Below are 19767 nucleotides of genomic sequence, written 5' to 3' on the forward strand. Positions count from 1 at the left end.
ATCTTTTGATTGATTCGCCTTTGCAGTGATTTGGCTAGCGATCGAAATGCAGCGATTCCCTGACCATTATTGGCCTTGTGGTCCTCTGTTGAGATGGGGCATAATGGTCAGTCTATTTCTGTTTTTATTTTGTTTTATTTTGTTTTATTTTATTTTATTGTAGTTGTTCATATCTCTGCTCGTGATATTTCACATAAATTTGGACCTGGTGCCCGTCAGAGGGGGGTGCCGTTAAATTTCATTTAATTGGCTATTCAAAATTTAATTGATTATATTTTATTATCTTTGTATTTAGACTTTCTAAATTATCTTCGAGAGTTTCTGCTGCAATAATTTTATTCTCTTCCCTCCCTGTTGGTTTGGTCGTTATGTATAATTTCACAATTTTCGCTCTTCTGTCTTGCCATGCTGCTGACATTTTTATTTATTTTTTATCATTATTCTCATTTAAGTTTATATCTCATACATCAAAAGCAGCAAAAAGCATTTTCCTCTACATGACGCTTGCATAAAAAAGGGGTAAAGCAAGATTCAGTTTTCAATTATTTCAAACATATTCAAATATAAGTATATATATATATATAGATTGAAATGAAATGTATATTTAAAAGCTTGGAACATATCTGGGAACTCTTGCATTGATTAAAGTATCCAGACCACTTTCTATGCAATTATCATCTTTCTTCTCGCCCAATTATCATCTTTTTCTCTGAAAAATTCCTTAAAATTCATAATTTGGTCAAATAATCTAATATCATCAATTTTCGATTATACAAATGATGATACAGTCCACACAAATATTTATAAAAAAAAAAAACAACTACGTAATACAAATATTAACCCGGTTATATAATTCTGTGCCTCGTACAATATATATATATATCAAAGTATTAAAGATAGTTTACTGGATTTATACATTATCGTTATTTAAATATATATATATAGATGTTATATAGCTATATACATTTATGTAACGCACTGTGTACATAAAGCGACAAATTGTTATAGAAATACATAGTGATTTTTTTGAATTGTAATTGTGAGTTTCTGTTGTAATTAATTTTCTTGGCTTATTTCTTTCCAACATTTCTCCACAGCATTCCTTTTCGAATGTAATTTTTCTGTTTTGTCCCATATTGGTCGTCGAAGATACACCTTGGAAATAAAAGCTTCAATGTCCATGTTGCAATGAATGTGTGGCGTCGACAACCAGCGAGCTTAAATAAAAATTCATTTAAGTAAGCAGGTGGATTAGCACAACCAGCACTAACCAATTCTGATATGTTTTTGCGGACCCCACTGTCTCGCGTGACTTGGTGGAGAGGGGGATGAATTACATTTTCCATTAACGGATTAAATTTGGATGATTATCAGTGATTTTTAGGTATAGCTTAGAAATGAAAATCATACAACATGCATTTTTCAAATTAATTAAGTTTCATTTAATGTTAACTGCAGAAGGAAAACCGAGATTAATCAGAAGGGAGGAAATATGAAACCGACGGGTGTTATCAGTTACTGTCTTCTTTAAGGTATTCATTTAAAATATAATGCATATTTTATGCACCGTGCAGGCTGCAATTTGTTGTACAAAGGAAGACAATAAGAAACTTTTTTATTAAAAAGTTTCTTATTGTTTTCAATGATAATAAAATTTAATGTGATGTTTTTAGAAACAATAAGTATAAATCTAGAAACTGAAGTAACGAAAAGTTCATTTTAGATATTCCAAAACTATTTCTTCGTTGCCATAATGATTATTTATTTAATTTTTTTTTCAAGATTTGAAAACAATAAGGAACTCATGGGCATACCCAATGTCTGTACATTACAGTAGGCAAAATTTTGAATATCATAATTTATGTAATGAATTGGAAGTTTCTAAATATTCAGAACGAATAGAGAAACGCTATGTTTCCAATTCGAATAATAAAAACACTGACTGACCGACTATTTCTACATACAGTATTTATTAGCACTTTACAAATAAATATAAGAAGAAAACAAAGAACTGTTGTTACTTTGAGAAAATAAAAAATATAATGGTATTTTTTTTTATAATTTTTTTATTTTGTTTTTTGTCAGCATTTCTCCATGGTATTCCTGTTTAATGCAGTTTGACACTTTTGTCCCATACTGCGCGTCTGACATAAATCCATAAAAGTCAGTCTGAAATCAAAATTTCAGTATCCATGTTTAAAACTTTTGGATTACAAATTCTCTCTACATCTCTGTGAATTCGTGCTTTCTACAGCAACAACAGTTCAAAAAATTGCCTGAAGGCCAGATTAATATCAGAGGTGTGAACAACGCGAACCCAGTTGAGTGACATCTGTACTTCCCTGAGACCAGTAAGCTTAAATTGTTGAGGTAAGCTGGGGGATTAAAACAAGAAGCGATGCCGTGGTCCACACACTCTTATTGTATGCACTCCCATTGACTTACATTGTTCATTTAGGCTGCTAGTTCCAAGTAAGCGGTCACCTGCGTTCTACGTGTGAGCACCCTAATGGGAAAATGTTACTTATTTGAAGTATAAGGAGGGCAATTCGTTGTGAAGGATTTCACAATATGAGACGTTACAATAATGATGCCAATGTACAAACTTTGGTTTGTCTAAAAAATTCAACTATGTAGTAATGATGCAAATGCACTAACTAATTTCATATTAGTAACTGCATAACATTTTGTAAAATTAACAGACGTGAAACTAGATACAAAAATAAAAAAAGTGTACCTGTACTGGCATTCATGAATATTTCTGCAAAAGTCAATAATTATATGAACAATAAAATTTTGCATTATAATGTAATGGTTCTTTTTATTTAAAAATATTTTTTTTACTATATACATAATGTTACTCTAGAGGTGCTCTGTGGCTCATTTTTCTATAGAAAACTTAAAAGAACTTCACAATTATTAAAATTTTATAATATACAGGTATGTCAATCTACTACTGCTAAGCAGTTGAGGCAAAAGAAATTGACCAGAGGAAAACAAACATAAAGAAAGCTGCTGCTGCTTTCATACTGTAATGGTACTTTCAAAAACAAATTATATTAGAATTATCCATTAGTTCAGGTTTCACAAAGTTACTGCTAGGACAAGGATCTGGTGGGTTCCCAAAATCAAAGCATATGTTATGCAAGCTGCCAATAGGCATATCTGAAACTTATTTTTACTGATATAAAAATATTGTTTCCAACCACTTGTTTTGATAAAAAAAAGGGCAATTAAATGCAACATTTATTGTAAGAGTGAGCAACCTTGGACATAGGAGTGGCATTCCCATTGAAAATACCGTATATTTCCAAGGGAAATGCTGTACTACAAATTTAAGTTTAGTGAATAAACATTAAAGCTCTTTATTCACCAGTCACTAATGAAATGTTGTAGTTAAATTCTTAAGAAAAATAAAAGAACATACTTTTCTTAAAGGGTATTATGAGTTACAGTTGGGCAGACAATATAGGTGAATGAAGAGTGGTAAGAAATAGCTATGTAACAGGGCCTCGCGCTCCCGAATATCTGCTTATGGGTTAGGTCACAAGATGTTTCAAGTTAAAAGTGCTATTTTGGGAAAAAGAGCACAACTCTGTAGAAAAGTACAAAAAGGAAAGTGCTAAAAACAGCTGCATTCCATGAAATACTGTTTGTATGGAACAATACATTACTATGTAAATAACAGTGCATTAACTCCTACGACCTTAAAAGGACAGGCAAACATTTTTTTCAACTTGGATGCACATAGGGCAGTTAAAACATTAAATATAGAAGTATAAACAATATAGCTAAATTTCTATAGATAATATACAAAAAAAATAATTTTTTTAAACATATTTTTAAGTATGAACCAGAGCTGTAATGCTCAATATGTTCTTCGTTGATATCAATATTTGTACAATAGTAAGAGAAGTTTACCTCAATATAATAGGTAGAACACTTTCGTATGGTACTCTCCAGCAATTAAAACAAAAAAATCGCAAATCTTACATTACATTACAAAATAAAAAATAATTAAAACTCAGCCGACCGGGCTAGCCGAGTGGGTAAAGTACCTGCCCGGCAACCCAAAGGTCGCGGGTTCGATTCCCGCCTCGGGCTTGGATCAAAGTACTGCAAAAACCTTGGGAGGTGCAATATGGCCACAGAAGCCGATGCGTCAACAACTATCAAAAAAAAAAAAAAAAAAAAATTAAGACTCAATTGAACACAATTATAAAATTAAAAAACAATTGAATACAATTATAAAATTAAAAAACAATTGAATACAATTATAAAATTAAAAAACAATTGAATACAATTAGAAATCAAATGAACACAATTAAAAATCAATCTAACGCAATTAAAAATCAATCTAACGCAATTAAAAATTAAATTAATTAAAAGAAATTTAACGATAAAATTACAAAAAACGATTCTCCTTCCTGAAGCTTACAACACTTATCGACCGTATGTCGTGATCACAGGAACGAAAATTCAGGGGAATTTCTTTTAATTAATTTAATTTTTAATTGCATTAATTGATTTTTAATTCTGTTCAATTGAGTTTTAATCATTTTTTATTTTTTACTGTAATGTAAGATTTGCGATTTTTTTGTTTTAAGTGCTGGAGAGTATCATACAGAAGTGTTCTATGTATTGTACTGAGGTAAACTTCTCTTATTATTTTACAAATACTTATATTTTTAAATAATATTTAAGGAAAATTTTGTTTCCTCTAGATAAAAAAAGTAATGGAATTATCAAAGCACGAAGTCAGCCTATCATCATATCTTTTGTCCAGGAGGAAAGAATTCCAAAGCAAATTCATGAATAAATTAATGATGAATGTTTAAAAGGAAAGTAGACCTTATTACACCATAATGGGTAATATTAGGGAGTCACTGGTTAAAGAAGTGATCCAGGATCACCTAGACAAGACAGCGGTAATAGTTCAGACACAGCATGGGTTTGTTAAGGGGAAGTCCTGTCTCACCAATTTAATTGGATACTACGATGTGGTCACAAAGGAACTGGATGCAAATAATAATTTTGATATCATATACTTGGATTTCAGGAAAGCTTTTGATACTGTTGCACATGGAAGACTGCTGTACAAATTGGAGTGGTATGGCATTAAGGGCAAGTTGCTTCAATGGATAAAGGGATGGTTGAGTGGGAGACGCAGAGAGTGGTAAGCAATGGACACTGTTCTACGTGGACTAATGTTATTAGTGGAGTACCCCAGGGATCAGTGCTGAGCCCATTGTTGTTTTGTGTATTCATCAATGATATTGATGAAGGTATATCAGGCTTAATATCCAAGTTTACAGATGATACAACAGTTGGCAGGGTTGTTAATGACAGTAAAGCCAGTATGCTACTGCAACAGAATCTAGAAAAGTTAGGCAGATGGGCTGAGAAGTGGCAACTGAAGTTTTAACATTGACAAATGCAAAGTACTCCATATGGGTAGCAGTAACCCCTCCTCCCTTCCTATCCTGTCTATCCTTCCTGTACACATTGTACTCCCCAAATTTCCGTTGTGCAATCCTTATATCTGCGTGACACCACGTCTCTGTAATCCCAACAATACCTGCCTTTGAAGTTTTGACCAACACCTCAAATTCATCAAATTTATTTACCAAACTCCAAACACTGGTGTACACACAAGTATACGTGCACCTGTTTCTATTCTTAGCTACCCTACACACCCCATGTACTTACTTACTTGGGGGGGGGGAGAGCCAACTCTTAGCTAACCAGGCTAAGAGTTGGCTTCCCCCTTCAGTTGTCAACCCTTTAGTGATGAAACTTAGATGACAAAACAATGGAAACACAAAATTCCATAGTGCCTCCATAGCCAGGTGGGAAGGAGCAGCAGTGCGTAGCACACGCTTTCTTGATTAGACCAGGATTCGAGCCCGTAACCACCAAATACGGAGGATGCAGAAAGGTTCAGGGAATGACCACCGCATATTCCCGGAGCAATATGGCCTTAGTTGCTAATGCTTCTAAAAAACGAAATAACAACAACAACAAAATTCCATACTCAACTGTAAGCAGGCAAGATTATGATCATGAAATTTTACTTTATTATATTTCATAGAATTGCACAATTCTATGAAATCTAATAAATCATTGGAGAATCTGTGCAAGTGAAACTGGGCATATATACCTAGTAATTTTTCTGCTGTTATATAATAAGTACAGTGGATTCCGGTTATTTGGGCCACCGGTTAATCGGGGCAGCCGTTTATTTGGGGCAAATCTTAAAAAACAGAAACCAATCGAGAAAATAGCCAGGGTTTACTTCGCTTAATTGGGACAGTATACCGTTTAATCGGGGCAGGAGACTGCAGCACTGGAGATTACCATACGATTGTCTCCGACGGTACCACATGGTTCGGTCGAAATTCTGGAGGTCACAACCATAAAACAATTAGCAGTCACCTGTTTATTGGGCTTTTCTGTTAGTGAAATTATCATAGCTCCTCTGACCATTTGGTCGTCCCGGAGTATAAACAGAAAATTTATTTATTCATTATAAACGGACAGTAAACTCGATCTTACTGAATTTGCGATAATACCGACAGCTGGCATCTTTGTATACAGTAATGTCAGGAGAGTCATCAATAAAATGAGAGAATCTGAATTCTTGGTTAGGATAACTAACACTGACATAACAGGGTTAATGAAAATGTGGCTAATGAAAAAAAACTCATCATCTGCTATTTCCATCTGGAAATAGCAGATGATGAGTTTCACCACGTGTATAATGCATTTAAGATGGATATGGAGGCCAGAATAGGGTGGTGCAATCATGCTTCTTACCAAAAGCAGCCTAAGCACAAAAGGAGAAATGGGAGTTTGTGAATAGGAAAAACGTTTTGTCATCTCCAATTCGTAGTTTACCTCCTCTAAATCCAAGGATGCTCTCATAATTATAACCAAAGGTTTGCTTACCTCTTTTGCTGCTTCGTTTAATATAATTGGATTCTGTCAATCCAAGGTGCCTTATTTATTTTGTCTTCAACAATTCCTCTTCTACTTTCTTCTCAGTTATCACAAAATCATTTAGCTCCTAGTTATAACTTGGTACACTTCTGGTATTTCCATCTCTAAGTTTCTTCATGTATGAACACAGATATAAAATATTTATTCAGCAGTTTATCTACAAATTTCAGGTATGTACAGTTGTACAAGACAGGTTGAACAGCCTGTTTACACTGTTTTCCAAGCAAGCAGCATAGACAGACAGCAAAGGCCTATGTGTCCTATCAAGGATTTATTGAGCATTTGCTTGTAGACATAGGTAGGTCATAATCCCACTGTATAAAGGTAATCATAAAACCACACTTGGAACAGCATATTTAAGTATGAAGACCATAAAAGGCACTGAGGGTCTTGAAAAAGCCCAAAGACAGACAGTGCACTTGATGAGATTGGCAAAAAGGTGTCTGTATGATGAAAGACTGAATATGAGGGTTGCGGAGCTTGGAAACTAGAAGCCTTTGAGGTGATTTGATTGAAGTGCATAAGGCTGTGAAATATGAAAATAAAATGAATGAAGGCAAAATTTTCACTATTAAGATTCCAGAACTAGGGGCCATAAATTCAAATTATGGGGGGGGGGGGTTGTTAGTCTGGACTGTCAGAAGTTTCTTTTAGCTAGCGAGTGGTTAATTATTTGAATAAGTTGCTTCATGGGTTGCCACGGCTGACAGTTTAGGGAAATAAGCTCAACTGGATAGATTTGTATATGAGAAGGGAACTGAAATGGTAGTTTTTTTGCTTTATAATTTATTATTATTTTAAATTAATTAATTTATATTTTTATTTATTTTTCTTGGCCAATGTAGAAAAAGCCTAGGGCTTCTTTGCGCCATTCACTAATACTAATTAGATAAATCGGGAGGTATAGCTGCAGAGGGTCATGATTAAGGGTTGCTCTTCAGATTGAGCTAACACAGAGGTTCCCAAAATGTGAAGCATGCCACCAAATTTTGGGGCTTATTACATTGAAGAAATTCTTCCATGTAATTCTAGTCTTCATGCTTTAACCAAGTGGTTAGGAGATAAGTTCTGTTTCATCAAAAAGCTACTAATTATAACAAATTATTATTAAATTACTATCCATGAGATAATACTTTTATATAAAAAAATACTTTTATAATAATTGATTTAGATATTAACAACTGTCATATTTTTAAAATAAATTATAAATTCAGTCATTCTAACTCCATTTGATGCCTATGTGAAATTTGCACCCGTGGCTAGGGAGATACAAATTTCTACTTACACCTCTGGCTATAATGGATGGTAAGCAAAGTCCCTGTCGAAAAGAAAATTTGGAATCTTGTGATGTTACAGGTGTGGGAATAATGTTATGCATAGAAAAAAGGCCTCTGCTGTTTGCATATTACAATACTCATCATAACTTGGAAGTTATTGGCACAAAATCTATAACAGGTAGCACAAAAAAAGTCAATTAGTTGTAAGGAGATTTAATGTGGTTTATCATTTTAGTAGTTAATGAAACGAAGACAACACTGTTACCTTAAGTTAGAATTGTATAAGCTATTTATTGAAACTAACCACTTTGATCTAACCTTAATACAGATTGGTTGTTTTGGAGTTCCTCTGAATACCATCATCAGGCCTACTTACTGTGAGCAAACAATTCTGGTAACTAGTATTTCGTTTTCAGAATCATTTCTCTCAGTGATTTAGGCCTGAGGATAGGTTTCAGTGGAATGCTGAAATGTAGCCAATCTGTAATAAATTTAGAGAAGTGGTAATATTTCAATGAATAGCTTATACAAATTCTTGCTGTATAACAGTGAATTTTATTAACTATAAAATGTCGACTACAGAGAAGAAAATCAACAGTTCGGCAGGAATTCACAATAACCACTTTTTAGCATTAGCATTAGTTGAGGCATATGAAGCAAGAAAGCAAGCTTATACAGAATCAGCAAAAAAAAATTTTTTCCCTTCCCATTTCACCCACCCGATCACCCCAAACGTTTGTCAAGTTCAGTTTTAAATATATTTAAGTTTTCAACTTCCACAACAACAGATGGGAGTCTGTTCCAGCAATCAACCACCACTTGCTAAAGGCAAACTTCTGCACATCTATTCTACAACTGTCTCTCCTCAATTTGAATCTATGCCTCCTCAGGTTCATAATCTGAGCAAGCGGAAGTATCCCATCAGCATCGAGCTTGCTCAAACCATTCAAGACCTTATACTCCTTTATCAGATCACCTCACAGATGCCTAATCTCCAGATGCTGCAACCTGCAGAACTTAAGCCTTCCTTCGTAAATGTACCCCTTTGTTCCTCTCACCAATCTTGTTGCCCTTCTCTGTACTCGTTCTAGCAACTCTACATCCTTACTAAGATGAGGCCTCCAGACCTGTATACAGTACTCAAGGTGTGGCCTGACCATTGCCTTATACAAAGGGATAATCACCTCCTTGCCTCTGCTAGCAAAGTTCCTATATATCATTGACAAAACTCAATTACCTGTTCTGGCAACCCGTTTGCACTGCTCAGAGAACTTCGTATCTGACTGCACAATTACACCCAGGTCTTTTTCATTCTCCACCTCCCTGAGTGTAGTACCACAGAGTTGGTACATTTCTCTTGGGTTACTGCTACCCATATGGAGTACTTTGCATTTGTCAAGGTTAAAAACTTCAGTTGCCACTTCTCAGCCCATCTGCTAACTTTTGTTAAAGACAGTAAAGATAGTAACATACTGTCTTTAACAACCCTGCCAACCTTTGAATCATTTGCAAACTTGGACAATAAGCCTGATATACCTTATCAATATCATTGATAAATACACAAAACAACAATGGGCCCAGCACCAAACATTGGGGGTACTCCACTAATAACATTAGTCCTAGTAGAGCAGTGTCCATTTATTACCACTCTCTGCAGTCTCCCACTCAATCATCCCTTTATCCATTGCAATAATTTGTCCTTAATATCATACTTCTCCAATTTGTACAGCAGTCTTCCATGTGCAACAGTATCAAAAGCTTTCCTGAAATCCAAGTATATGATATCAAATTTTTTTTTGCATCTAGTACCTTTGTGACCACATCTTAGTATCCAATCAAATTGGTCAGACAAGACTTTCCCTTAACAAACCCATACTGTGTCTGAACTATTACTGCTGTCTTGTCTAGGTGATCCTGTATCACCTCTTTAACCAGTGACTTCATTATTTCCCCCGGAACAGAAGTTAAACTGACAGGTCTATAATTATTTGTGTCACCCTTTGAACTCCCTTTTTGAATTGGGGATACATTTGTACATCTCCAGTCCATGGGGACCTCCCCTGATTTAAGGATGCTCTCATAATTATGCTAAGGGTTTGTTTACTTCCCTTGCTGCCTCCATTATAACTGGATAGATTCCATCTGCCCCAGGTGCCTTTTTTATGTTTAACTTCAACAATTTCTCATTCACTTTGCTCTCAGTTATTACAAAATCACTTATCTCCCTGTTAAAGTTTTATAAACTTCTGGCATTCCTCTCCTTGAATAACTCCTCATGTGTGAATGTAGATGCAAAATACTCATTCAGTTTATCAGCTACTTGAGCAGGATCATCAATAGTCGAACCATCTATGTTAAGTGGACCAATCTGATTCATCTTCTTCCTTCTAGAGTGCATAAGTAAAGAATTCTTTGCTGTTTTTCTTTGCGTCCTTTGCCAAAGATTTCTCATAATCTGCCTTTGTCGGCCTAACCTGCTTTGTGACTTGATTACAGACTAGCTTATATCTGCTGTAGGCTTCTGTGTTGCCTGATAATTTATATGGCCCATGCATTTTTCTTTGGCCTCATTAATTCATCCGACATCCATTCAGGTCTGAACCTTGAAAAGTATTTCTTAGTTGTTTTGAAAAGCCTAGTAGCCTCCAAGATTAAGTCCCTGAAGGTTTCCCATTTAGAATTCACAGTTGGTAATAGAACAACTATTCATTGCTGCACAAACACAATCTATACATAAATCTAGGATATGCTAGTTCCAAAGGCTAGTGCATGGAAAAGCAATTATGACATATTAACATCATCCGTGGCTGTATGCTATGCTGTGCTATGTGCAAGTAGAATAGTAGCAAAACAATGTACACTGTACTGCTACCATATGCACAGAATAACATTTAATGCAACAATACGATTATACTGTACAGTAATTGCTGCTTATGACAGACAGGCAAATAAAATGAATACATAACTAAATGGATGGAGTGAACTCATGACTACCAACTACCCCAATATAGATTTGGGCTTGTATAATAGTATCACAATGAATGCATATATCATGATGCTATAGGAGGTATATATCCAATTCTGAGAGAATTTTGGAAGCAAAAAACTTTTAAAACAGCAGATTTCATGCAGCTCCAAAGGGGAAAATGTCCTTCAGTATCTAGTCTGTGAGTTACAGGGCATGAAACAGTGTTAGCAGATTGTGGATTTCTACAATCAAAACTGTTGATACTATCATCTTTGCACTAGCTATCACAGTTAGTGAGTCTGAGTTGTTGAATTTCAAGATACACAACCAGTGAACACTACAATCTTGTCATTGTTCTGCCACTATGTCATATGCTCACAGCCATACCACTGATGATAATATAGATTTTCCCTTTGAATATGTCATAAGAGCTCTTTTCCTATACACACTCATCATTTCTACACCATCACAGGTTACCAAGATTTCCTTCAAGATAGGATGGAAATAGTATTAGAAATTTTATTTACCATCCTATATATTTCTTTAATTCAATATAATCTTAATTCTTAACTCTACACAAAATAGGCTCAGACTGATTCATTTTGTGGTGTAGTTTACTGTTTATATTCGTAAAACAAATGTTTCTTCATCTACTAACTTGATATGGAACACTTTAAAGATGTATCAAAAGTCTTTGCTTTTTTTTTTTTAATTTAGAAAGCCTAAAGTAAAAAGCTTATTCTCAACAAAGATTCCCATTAGCTTCTTTTTAACAAGTGAAAATAAACTCACAAATACACATTACTGTAAGGAACAATGAGGATGGAGTATGCAAATTTAGGTATTCTATATATTTCACAATTCCATCCATTCTATAAACACTAGATAATCTGTAAGGGGAAAGATCATGTTTTCATTTGTGTGGGTGGGGGAGACAGATAATGCAGAACAACATGATTTTGTGTTTGATTTATCTATAAAAAAAAACAAAAAAACAATTATTACAAGCTTTTTGAATCTGTCCTTGCCAATCTAACCCATTCTGCATTAAAACTATCTTTCCTTGCAGCAACAGCTGAAATATCATCATGGAATATGAGAATACAGGTAAGAACTTAGAGTGAGTTTGTTTTTGTCATTTGGTTTTTAGGAGCGTTAGCAACTAAGGCCATACTGCTCCGGGAATATGCGGTGGTCATTCACTGACCTTTCTGCATCCTCCGTATTTGGTGGTCACAGGCTCGAACCCCGGTCTAATCAAGAAGCGTGTGCTATGCACTGCTGCTCCTGCCCACCTGGCTACGGAGGCACCAGAGAATTAAGAGCACAAAATAGTAATTAAACTAAAAAAATATTTCTAGTTGAAAAAATAATTTTATACAGTGATTTTAAATTTTGCATTATTACACATTTAGTAATGCACGTTAAAAACAACTTACCTGAATTCACGTGTTTCTGTATGGCAAATCCATCTAGCTCATGCTGCAGACATCCAAGTGCATCTGTTGCAGAATCACAAGGCCTTTCTCCAATATTAAGATATCTTTCAGGATAAAGCAATGGCTCATTCATGACGGATGGGGCTGCATTTTCACAAATGTCATGTTCAGGTAATTTTAAACTGTCTATTTCTTTTTGCACTTCTCCACAGAGGCTACTGCTTTCAGTGACTAAATTATTCAAGTTCTTTTGAAACAACTTGGAATCTGTACCCCATTGTCTTACATAGCTTTCATGAATTTGGCGACCAGTTCTTTCACTAGAATAGAGTTGGCCTGAAAAGTTGGCAGGAGAATTATTAGTTGCTATGCTATTTTTGGAAGTTAAAAGCTTGTTGGAAGCATCTGGACTAGTATTCTTTTCAAGAGATAAGAAACAAGTGTGAGCTTCAGAATGGCTGAAAGTTTCATTTATTCCTAAATTATCATTCGCTTCATCTGGATGAATTTGAAAATTGGAAAAACACACATTGGCATCTGAAGAACAATCATTTTTGGCACAGGTGATTTTGTCAAAATCATTCAGAACTTTAGAGTCAGTTGAAACATCTACATTGTCAAATACATTTTGGGAATCAGTTTGCAAATCAGTAGTTTCACTCATTTCATCACTAGGGCAGCAAGAGATGTCTTGAAAGGAATGGTCACTGCAAGATTTATTATGATACAATTCTTGGGATGTTTTTTGTTCTATTTTGCTGTTACCGTTATCCAAAATATATTCTTTCTTGAATAAAGAAGTATCAATTTTTTCATCTTGGTTAGATGCTCTTTCAAGAACCAGATGAGCTACCACAGGACTTTCCCTTAAGACATTTACCACTTCAAAATATGGCATTTCTTCCAAATTGACACTGTTGATTTCAACTAGCCTATCACCTGAAGAAAAGAAATACCAGAATTATTCTGAGAATAAGTTCCAAAGGATTATCGATTACATAACTATTACTACTACTTTGTTACTGTGCAGAAATGCTGGTTAAATTCTGGCTAGTTGTGCATAATGATTTGGATAAGTCACGAATTTTGAATAAGTCACAAAGGAAAAACTTTTTCCAGCAACTGCCAACAATTTTTTTGATAATAGCTAGGAGAAACTCTAGTTGAAATGTCCAAGTTTTAGCAATTTTAATTTTAATTAATTAAGCTGCAGTGTTTATAATTATGCTTTCACATGCATAAGCTATACAGTATCATTAAATCACATGTTATCAAATTAGTGTGCAGAGTTCAATACAACTCTGCACAACATTTTGATACTTGATTTGATATTTATAAAATAAACATTAGATTAAATAATTTAGATTACCAGAATGCTGATTGTTAACAAAGGAAAATAATAACATTGATATTTTTTTCCACAATGGTTTTAAAGTGCTGCTTTGCATATGGATATTAGTCACTATACAAAAATTTGTATAGTGACTTTCTTGAAAGTGGTGACTAAGAACATAAGGTATAAGGTATGTTCGTGTCAGACAGCACCTGGGATTTCTCCCATCTCCGTGTGTGTTCGCTGTATAGAGGACACACACCGTCAAGCCAGAGACTTGAAAGTGTGTGGGCCGTGCCTGTGCCGTGTGATGTGTTGTGTCCATTGTTTGGCCAGCTTATTGGCTACCAGGCCCCTAGTGGAGCCCGACGTTGCCCATACCTTGCCACGTGGAGGCTAGCCGGGTGTGTCCAGTATCACAAGTTGCTCTGGAAGGTCCTGCCACCTAGTTTCCTGGGATTTCAGTGGCTAGGGCCAAAAAAAATAAAAAATAAAAATAATAAAAAAAAAATGTTTACACGTTTGACCTAAATGCTTAATGAGATTGCTGTTAGGAAATCGCTGGTTTGGGGTTGAATGCTAGAGAAATGTGTTAAAAGGCCTAGTAGGTCGGGCAAAAATTTTTTTTTTTTTTTTGTAGTTGTTGGCACATCGGCTTCTGTGGCCATAATGCACCTCCCAAGGTTTTTGCAGTACTTTGATGCAAGCCCGAGGTGGGATTCGAACCCACGACCTTTGGGTTGCCAGGCAGGCACTTAACCCACCTGGCTAGCCCGGTCGGCCAAAATTTTGGTGTTTTTAAATTTAGACATGTGAGGCTAGATGAAAGTTAATAGTGGGAGGGAGGAGAGGCTGAAGACTGGGGAATAGAAGTAGAAGTAAGGGGTCGATAGAAGAGATGACCCCTGCTAGGGAATGTTGCATGCCCATGCCACACCAGAGGGAAGTTTGGATGGCAGGTGGCAAAAAGTTACCTCCCCTGCCAGGGATAGGGGTTGGAAGAAGGCTGGGCTAGGTGTCCAGCCTGGGTTGCCGTAAGGCTTAGGCAGCAATCAGCTGCTATCCTGGTCTTCATTCCAATATCTTGGTTGTCCTTTCCGTGTGGTGCTCGTCAGTTTGTCTCATCCATGTGTTTGGTAAAGTATGATTGTCCTTTCCTTAGGATTAATTTCCTTTTGTCTCATCTCTGTTTTAAGTCAGGTGTGCAGTGCCAGTTGTCACTAATTCTTGTGGTCAGTTGTGGTTGTTGAGTCAACTGTTGGGTTGGGAGGAAGCTGTTTGAGGTTGCTGTTTCTCTAGGTGTTTCGAGGTCACAAACTTGCAGTTTTTGCGTTTGTCACAGAAGGTGGTCACTTTATTGAGAGCGACTAAGAAGATAGCGGACCAGCTGTTACACAGCCTTGATGTCCCCTGCTGAGAAAAAAAGGATACAGACCATTGAAACCATTGATTTCAAGAGGTCCAGCAGAAAAGCTTGGTCTCTCTTACACAAGCTGGGAAATAGCAACCCTATGGCTCATGACAATACTTTAATAACACCAAATGCTGTTGCAATACATATTGTATCCACCTCTAGAGCTCCAAACGACCAAAAACATACAATCCAAGTGAAATGGGAACTCAAGACCCTCAAACATGTCAGTGCCTCAGAAACTGAGTATTCCGGACCATTCTCTGGTGCTGAGATCACAGCTGCACTGAGATATGAGAGTGGGCAAGGCCCCAGGTTTTGATGGCATCTATGCACAATTCCTAATTCACTGGGGAAAATAGCAAGAATATGGTTAGCACACTTCTTTTATAGCATACTAGAAATGGGTGATATTCCAAATCCTCTTAAACATGCGAAAATTATTGTCATCCTAAAACCAGGAAAACCAGCATAATTCCCTCAAAGTTACTGCACTATTGCTCTACTAAGGGTAACTCATAAACTACTTGAAAGGCTACTTAACAACAAGATTAGCTCCAAAATACAGTAAACCCCCGCTATTCGCGAGGGTTACGTTCCTGAGAAATGCCGTGAATACTGAAAACGCGAATACTGAGTTATAGCTCCCACAGTAATAAAGGGGTTCCGTTCCAAAGTATGAAATATATAAGAAACACTAGTCTAAAATTTTGTCTATGTATATATTATATGTACCTTCATAATATGACTATGTACATACACAGTACATAGTGAAATGCAAGCATAAGGCATCGAAATGAAAATAAGAAACAATTTAACATTAAATGTAATATTTATTAGAAATTTCACACAAATCTTTCAATCCAGCACCTTTGCTATAATTAAAAAACTTATCCCATCAGTGCTATCACCAGTTTCGCTAAAGTGTTGATAAAGGTGTTTTGCCTTTTCACGAATGATGAGTGAACTTAACGGAATTTTATTTTGAGTTCGGTCTTCTATCCACAGATTTAAAGCCTTTTCCATTTTTTCTAATTTAACATCACGAGTTACAGAGCAAAGTTTTGAAGCAATTAGCACGTTTTCACGGACACTACGGTGGATTTTTTCTTCCGATTTCTTGATTGATCATACCGTTGACTTATTGATTTTATAATGTTTTGCGACTGACAAGACACTTTCACCATAAGAAATTTTGTCTAATAACTGAATTTTACTCGCTAATGTCATCACCTTTGATCTTTTCACAATTCCCTTGTTATTCGTAGCCATATTTTTGTAAGGGTTAGAAAAGAGCTTGTCCACAATAAAGTCACTTTCTTCCGTTAACAAACTCGAAAAAGTCTGTTTTCACTAACACACTGCAAAACGGTAGATTTTACACTTATCAATTTATAAATTGAATAAATTTATTCAATTTATAAATTGATAAATTTATTCAATTTATAAGCATATAAATTAAAAGCAAACAACGAAACTTTTCATGACAAGCGCATAGCACATACTGAACAAGGATTAGCGAGAAACATCCACGCTCGCGATTTCGTCACCCCTCTCCCCCCCCCCACCCACTGAGCGCTGTTTTGACCGGGAAAGATTATTTTAGCCACACCCATGTTTTTTTATGGCGAAAAATGTTCACAGCGCCTTAAAATTCACATTTTTTTAGGTTTCATTTTATATTAAATCAGCGACCGCGAATACACATACCGCGAATAACGGGGGTTTACTGTATTTGAAATATTCCCATTGAACAAGCAGGATTTTGCCCAAACCGAAGCTGTGTAGACCAAGTCCTTTCTCTAATAACATACATCGAGGCAGGGTTTCAAAAACAACTGAAAATCTCGGTGGCCTTCATTGATCTAACTGCAGCTTATGACACTGTTTCGAGACATGGCTTAATATATAAAATACTCCATACAACACCCTGCAAAACAACTGCCAGACTTATTGATAACATGCTCACAAATAGAACTCACCAAGTGATAATGAGACACAATGCACAATAAAAAGAAAATCAGCAATGGCCTACCCCAAAGTTCCATCCTTGCTCCATTACTTTTTAACCTTTAGATTGCAGACATGCCTGAGACTTGTTCCAGAAAGTTTGGTTATGCAGATGATTGTGCAATGGCAATGAGACACAAAATCAATCGAAAAAACAGAAGGGAGCCTAACTACTGACCTAACCAAATTGGAAAAATTTTTTCACAAGCAGAGCCTACAACAGAGGTTCCCAAAATTTCTTGGTTCACGGTGCTCTTAGTGTCCCAGTAATTTTTTCACGGCACCCCTAGTCCAAAAGAAATACTTAACACGGCGGTTTTCAATCATTTAATAATCTGATTCTGTGTGTGTGTGTAATATTAAAAAAATATGTTATATGATAGTTATTATAATAATATAATTATAAACAAAATTAAAATTCATGATGCAAATTATACATACTTATACAAATAATTTTATTCTTTATACAGAGGTACTAAATAAATATCAATTATAGATCACCACAAAATTAAAAAGATACGGTACAAAGGATACCGTACACCTTTTTATAATAAAATAAATATATATAAATTTCAAAAAAAAATAAAATAAATAATAAAAAAAAATAAGTTTAAGTAACTGAATCCAAAATTACATGGTACCCCTGGAACGTTGTTGTGGTACCCTAGTGTGCCGCAGCACCCTGATTGAAAACCATTGGGCTAGTGCAGCCAAGGTAGAGACATCTTGTTTCCGTTTCGTGGCACCCCTGTTGAAAACCACTGGGTTAGTGCAGCCAAGACAGAGGCATCTTGCTTCCATTTCAATAATAAGATGGCAGCTAGAGAGCTGACCATAAACTTTAAGAATGCCCATCTTAAACACACAATAAATATCCAAAATATTTGGGTTACACTAGACAGAACATTATCTTTCAGTGAACACTTGTCAAGAACTGCAGCAAAACCGAAAAGAAAGAATAATATTTTGCTAAAGCTATGTGGTACCACATGGGGCTCCTCTGCTTCGATCTTACGCTTGTCAGCTCTTGGTCTCATCTACTTAGCTGCAGAGTACTGTGCTCCTGTTTGGCTTAACAGTAACCACATAAAAAAGGCAGACGTACAGCTAAATAACACCATGCACATTATAACTGGAACAAGCAGGTCCATTCCTACCTTTTGGCCACCCATCTTGAGCCACATCCCACCAACAGATCTCCAAAGAAAATGTGCTCTTATCAGAGAATACAGAAAAATAATAGACATTTCTGAACTACCAATAAATTTCGAAATCCGAGACCTAGGAATAAACAGGCTCCGTTTCAGACATCCACAAACCCTGATGGTGAAAACATTGCAACAAGCCAACTTCAACCTTCTGGACACCTGGATGTAAGAGTGGTTACAAAACTCCCCCCTCGATGTCATACTATGACTTCTATCTCTGAAGCACCACCTGGTTTTGACCAGCCTCGTAGCTAGCATGGCTAGCCATATCCTACGACCACAATACCTACTATCTATTAGGTATTGTGATGATTTTTAATTCTAGTTTCATATTCATTTATAAAAAATAAATTAATTAAAAAATATACATTATTTTATCTCATATCCACTATACTGTCAAGATAATGACTGCATTAAGAAGTGCCCAATTTTAAATCATTTACTGACTTTATGCAAAACATTTCCATGGTATCATTGAGAACTCACATGTGACAGCTAGCATGACTTTTAGATATGTGCCATCTAGAGGGTTAATTATTTTGACAAGGAATACAATCATTAACCGTATTTAGCAGTCACAGGCTTGAACCACAATCCAATTTAGCATGTGTGTATTATTGCACCCTCGAACTTGACTACTCAGTTATGTCATGCCTAAACTTTGGTCAATATCACAAACTTGATTCTTAGTTGAAAATTATCAAGTGATATATGATTTATATTTATAGATGCAAAACTCAAGGCAAATATCATAAACAGACATTCAAAAACAATTTTGATAATGCATAAGAGATTATTAATTTGACAATAAAAGTGTGTGTGTGTGTGTGTGTGTGTGTGTGTGTGTGTGTGTGTGTGTGTGTGTGTGTGTGTGTGTGTGTGTGTTATTAACGGGTCTATCTGTGCACCACGTTTCATCTCATTCCCTTTCAACATTATTAAGAAAAAAAAACGTGTTACCTTACTTTTCGGAAACCAATTGAAATTAATAAGTCAATTACATAAGAATTTAGTGGCACCCCCCCCCCCCTCGTAAGGTGCCAGTTCTGAATTACGTGAGATATCACAAATAGAGACTAAACTAACTACAATAAAATAAAATCAAAATAACAAAAATAGACT

The 19767-nt window shown here is 35.6% G+C and overlaps 1 protein-coding gene across 3 annotated transcripts in view; it reads right to left on the minus strand.

Moving 5' to 3' along the window:
• LOC150083765 (tyrosine-protein phosphatase non-receptor type 13-like) overlaps nt 1–19767 on the minus strand; it is a 478105-nt gene that overhangs the window by 71459 nt on the left and 386879 nt on the right. For all 3 annotated transcript variants that reach the window (XM_090378206.1, XM_090378207.1, XM_090378208.1), the window contains one exon: nt 12684–13622. In XM_090378206.1, coding sequence (XP_090234332.1) covers nt 12684–13622 — 939 coding nt within the window. The remainder of the gene's footprint in view (nt 1–12683; nt 13623–19767) is intronic.

This window comes from Mastigoproctus giganteus, chromosome 7 (genome assembly GCF_048544385.1).
Source record: "Mastigoproctus giganteus isolate SK-2022 chromosome 7, ASM4854438v1, whole genome shotgun sequence".
Taxonomy (NCBI): domain Eukaryota; kingdom Metazoa; phylum Arthropoda; class Arachnida; order Uropygi; family Thelyphonidae; genus Mastigoproctus; species Mastigoproctus giganteus.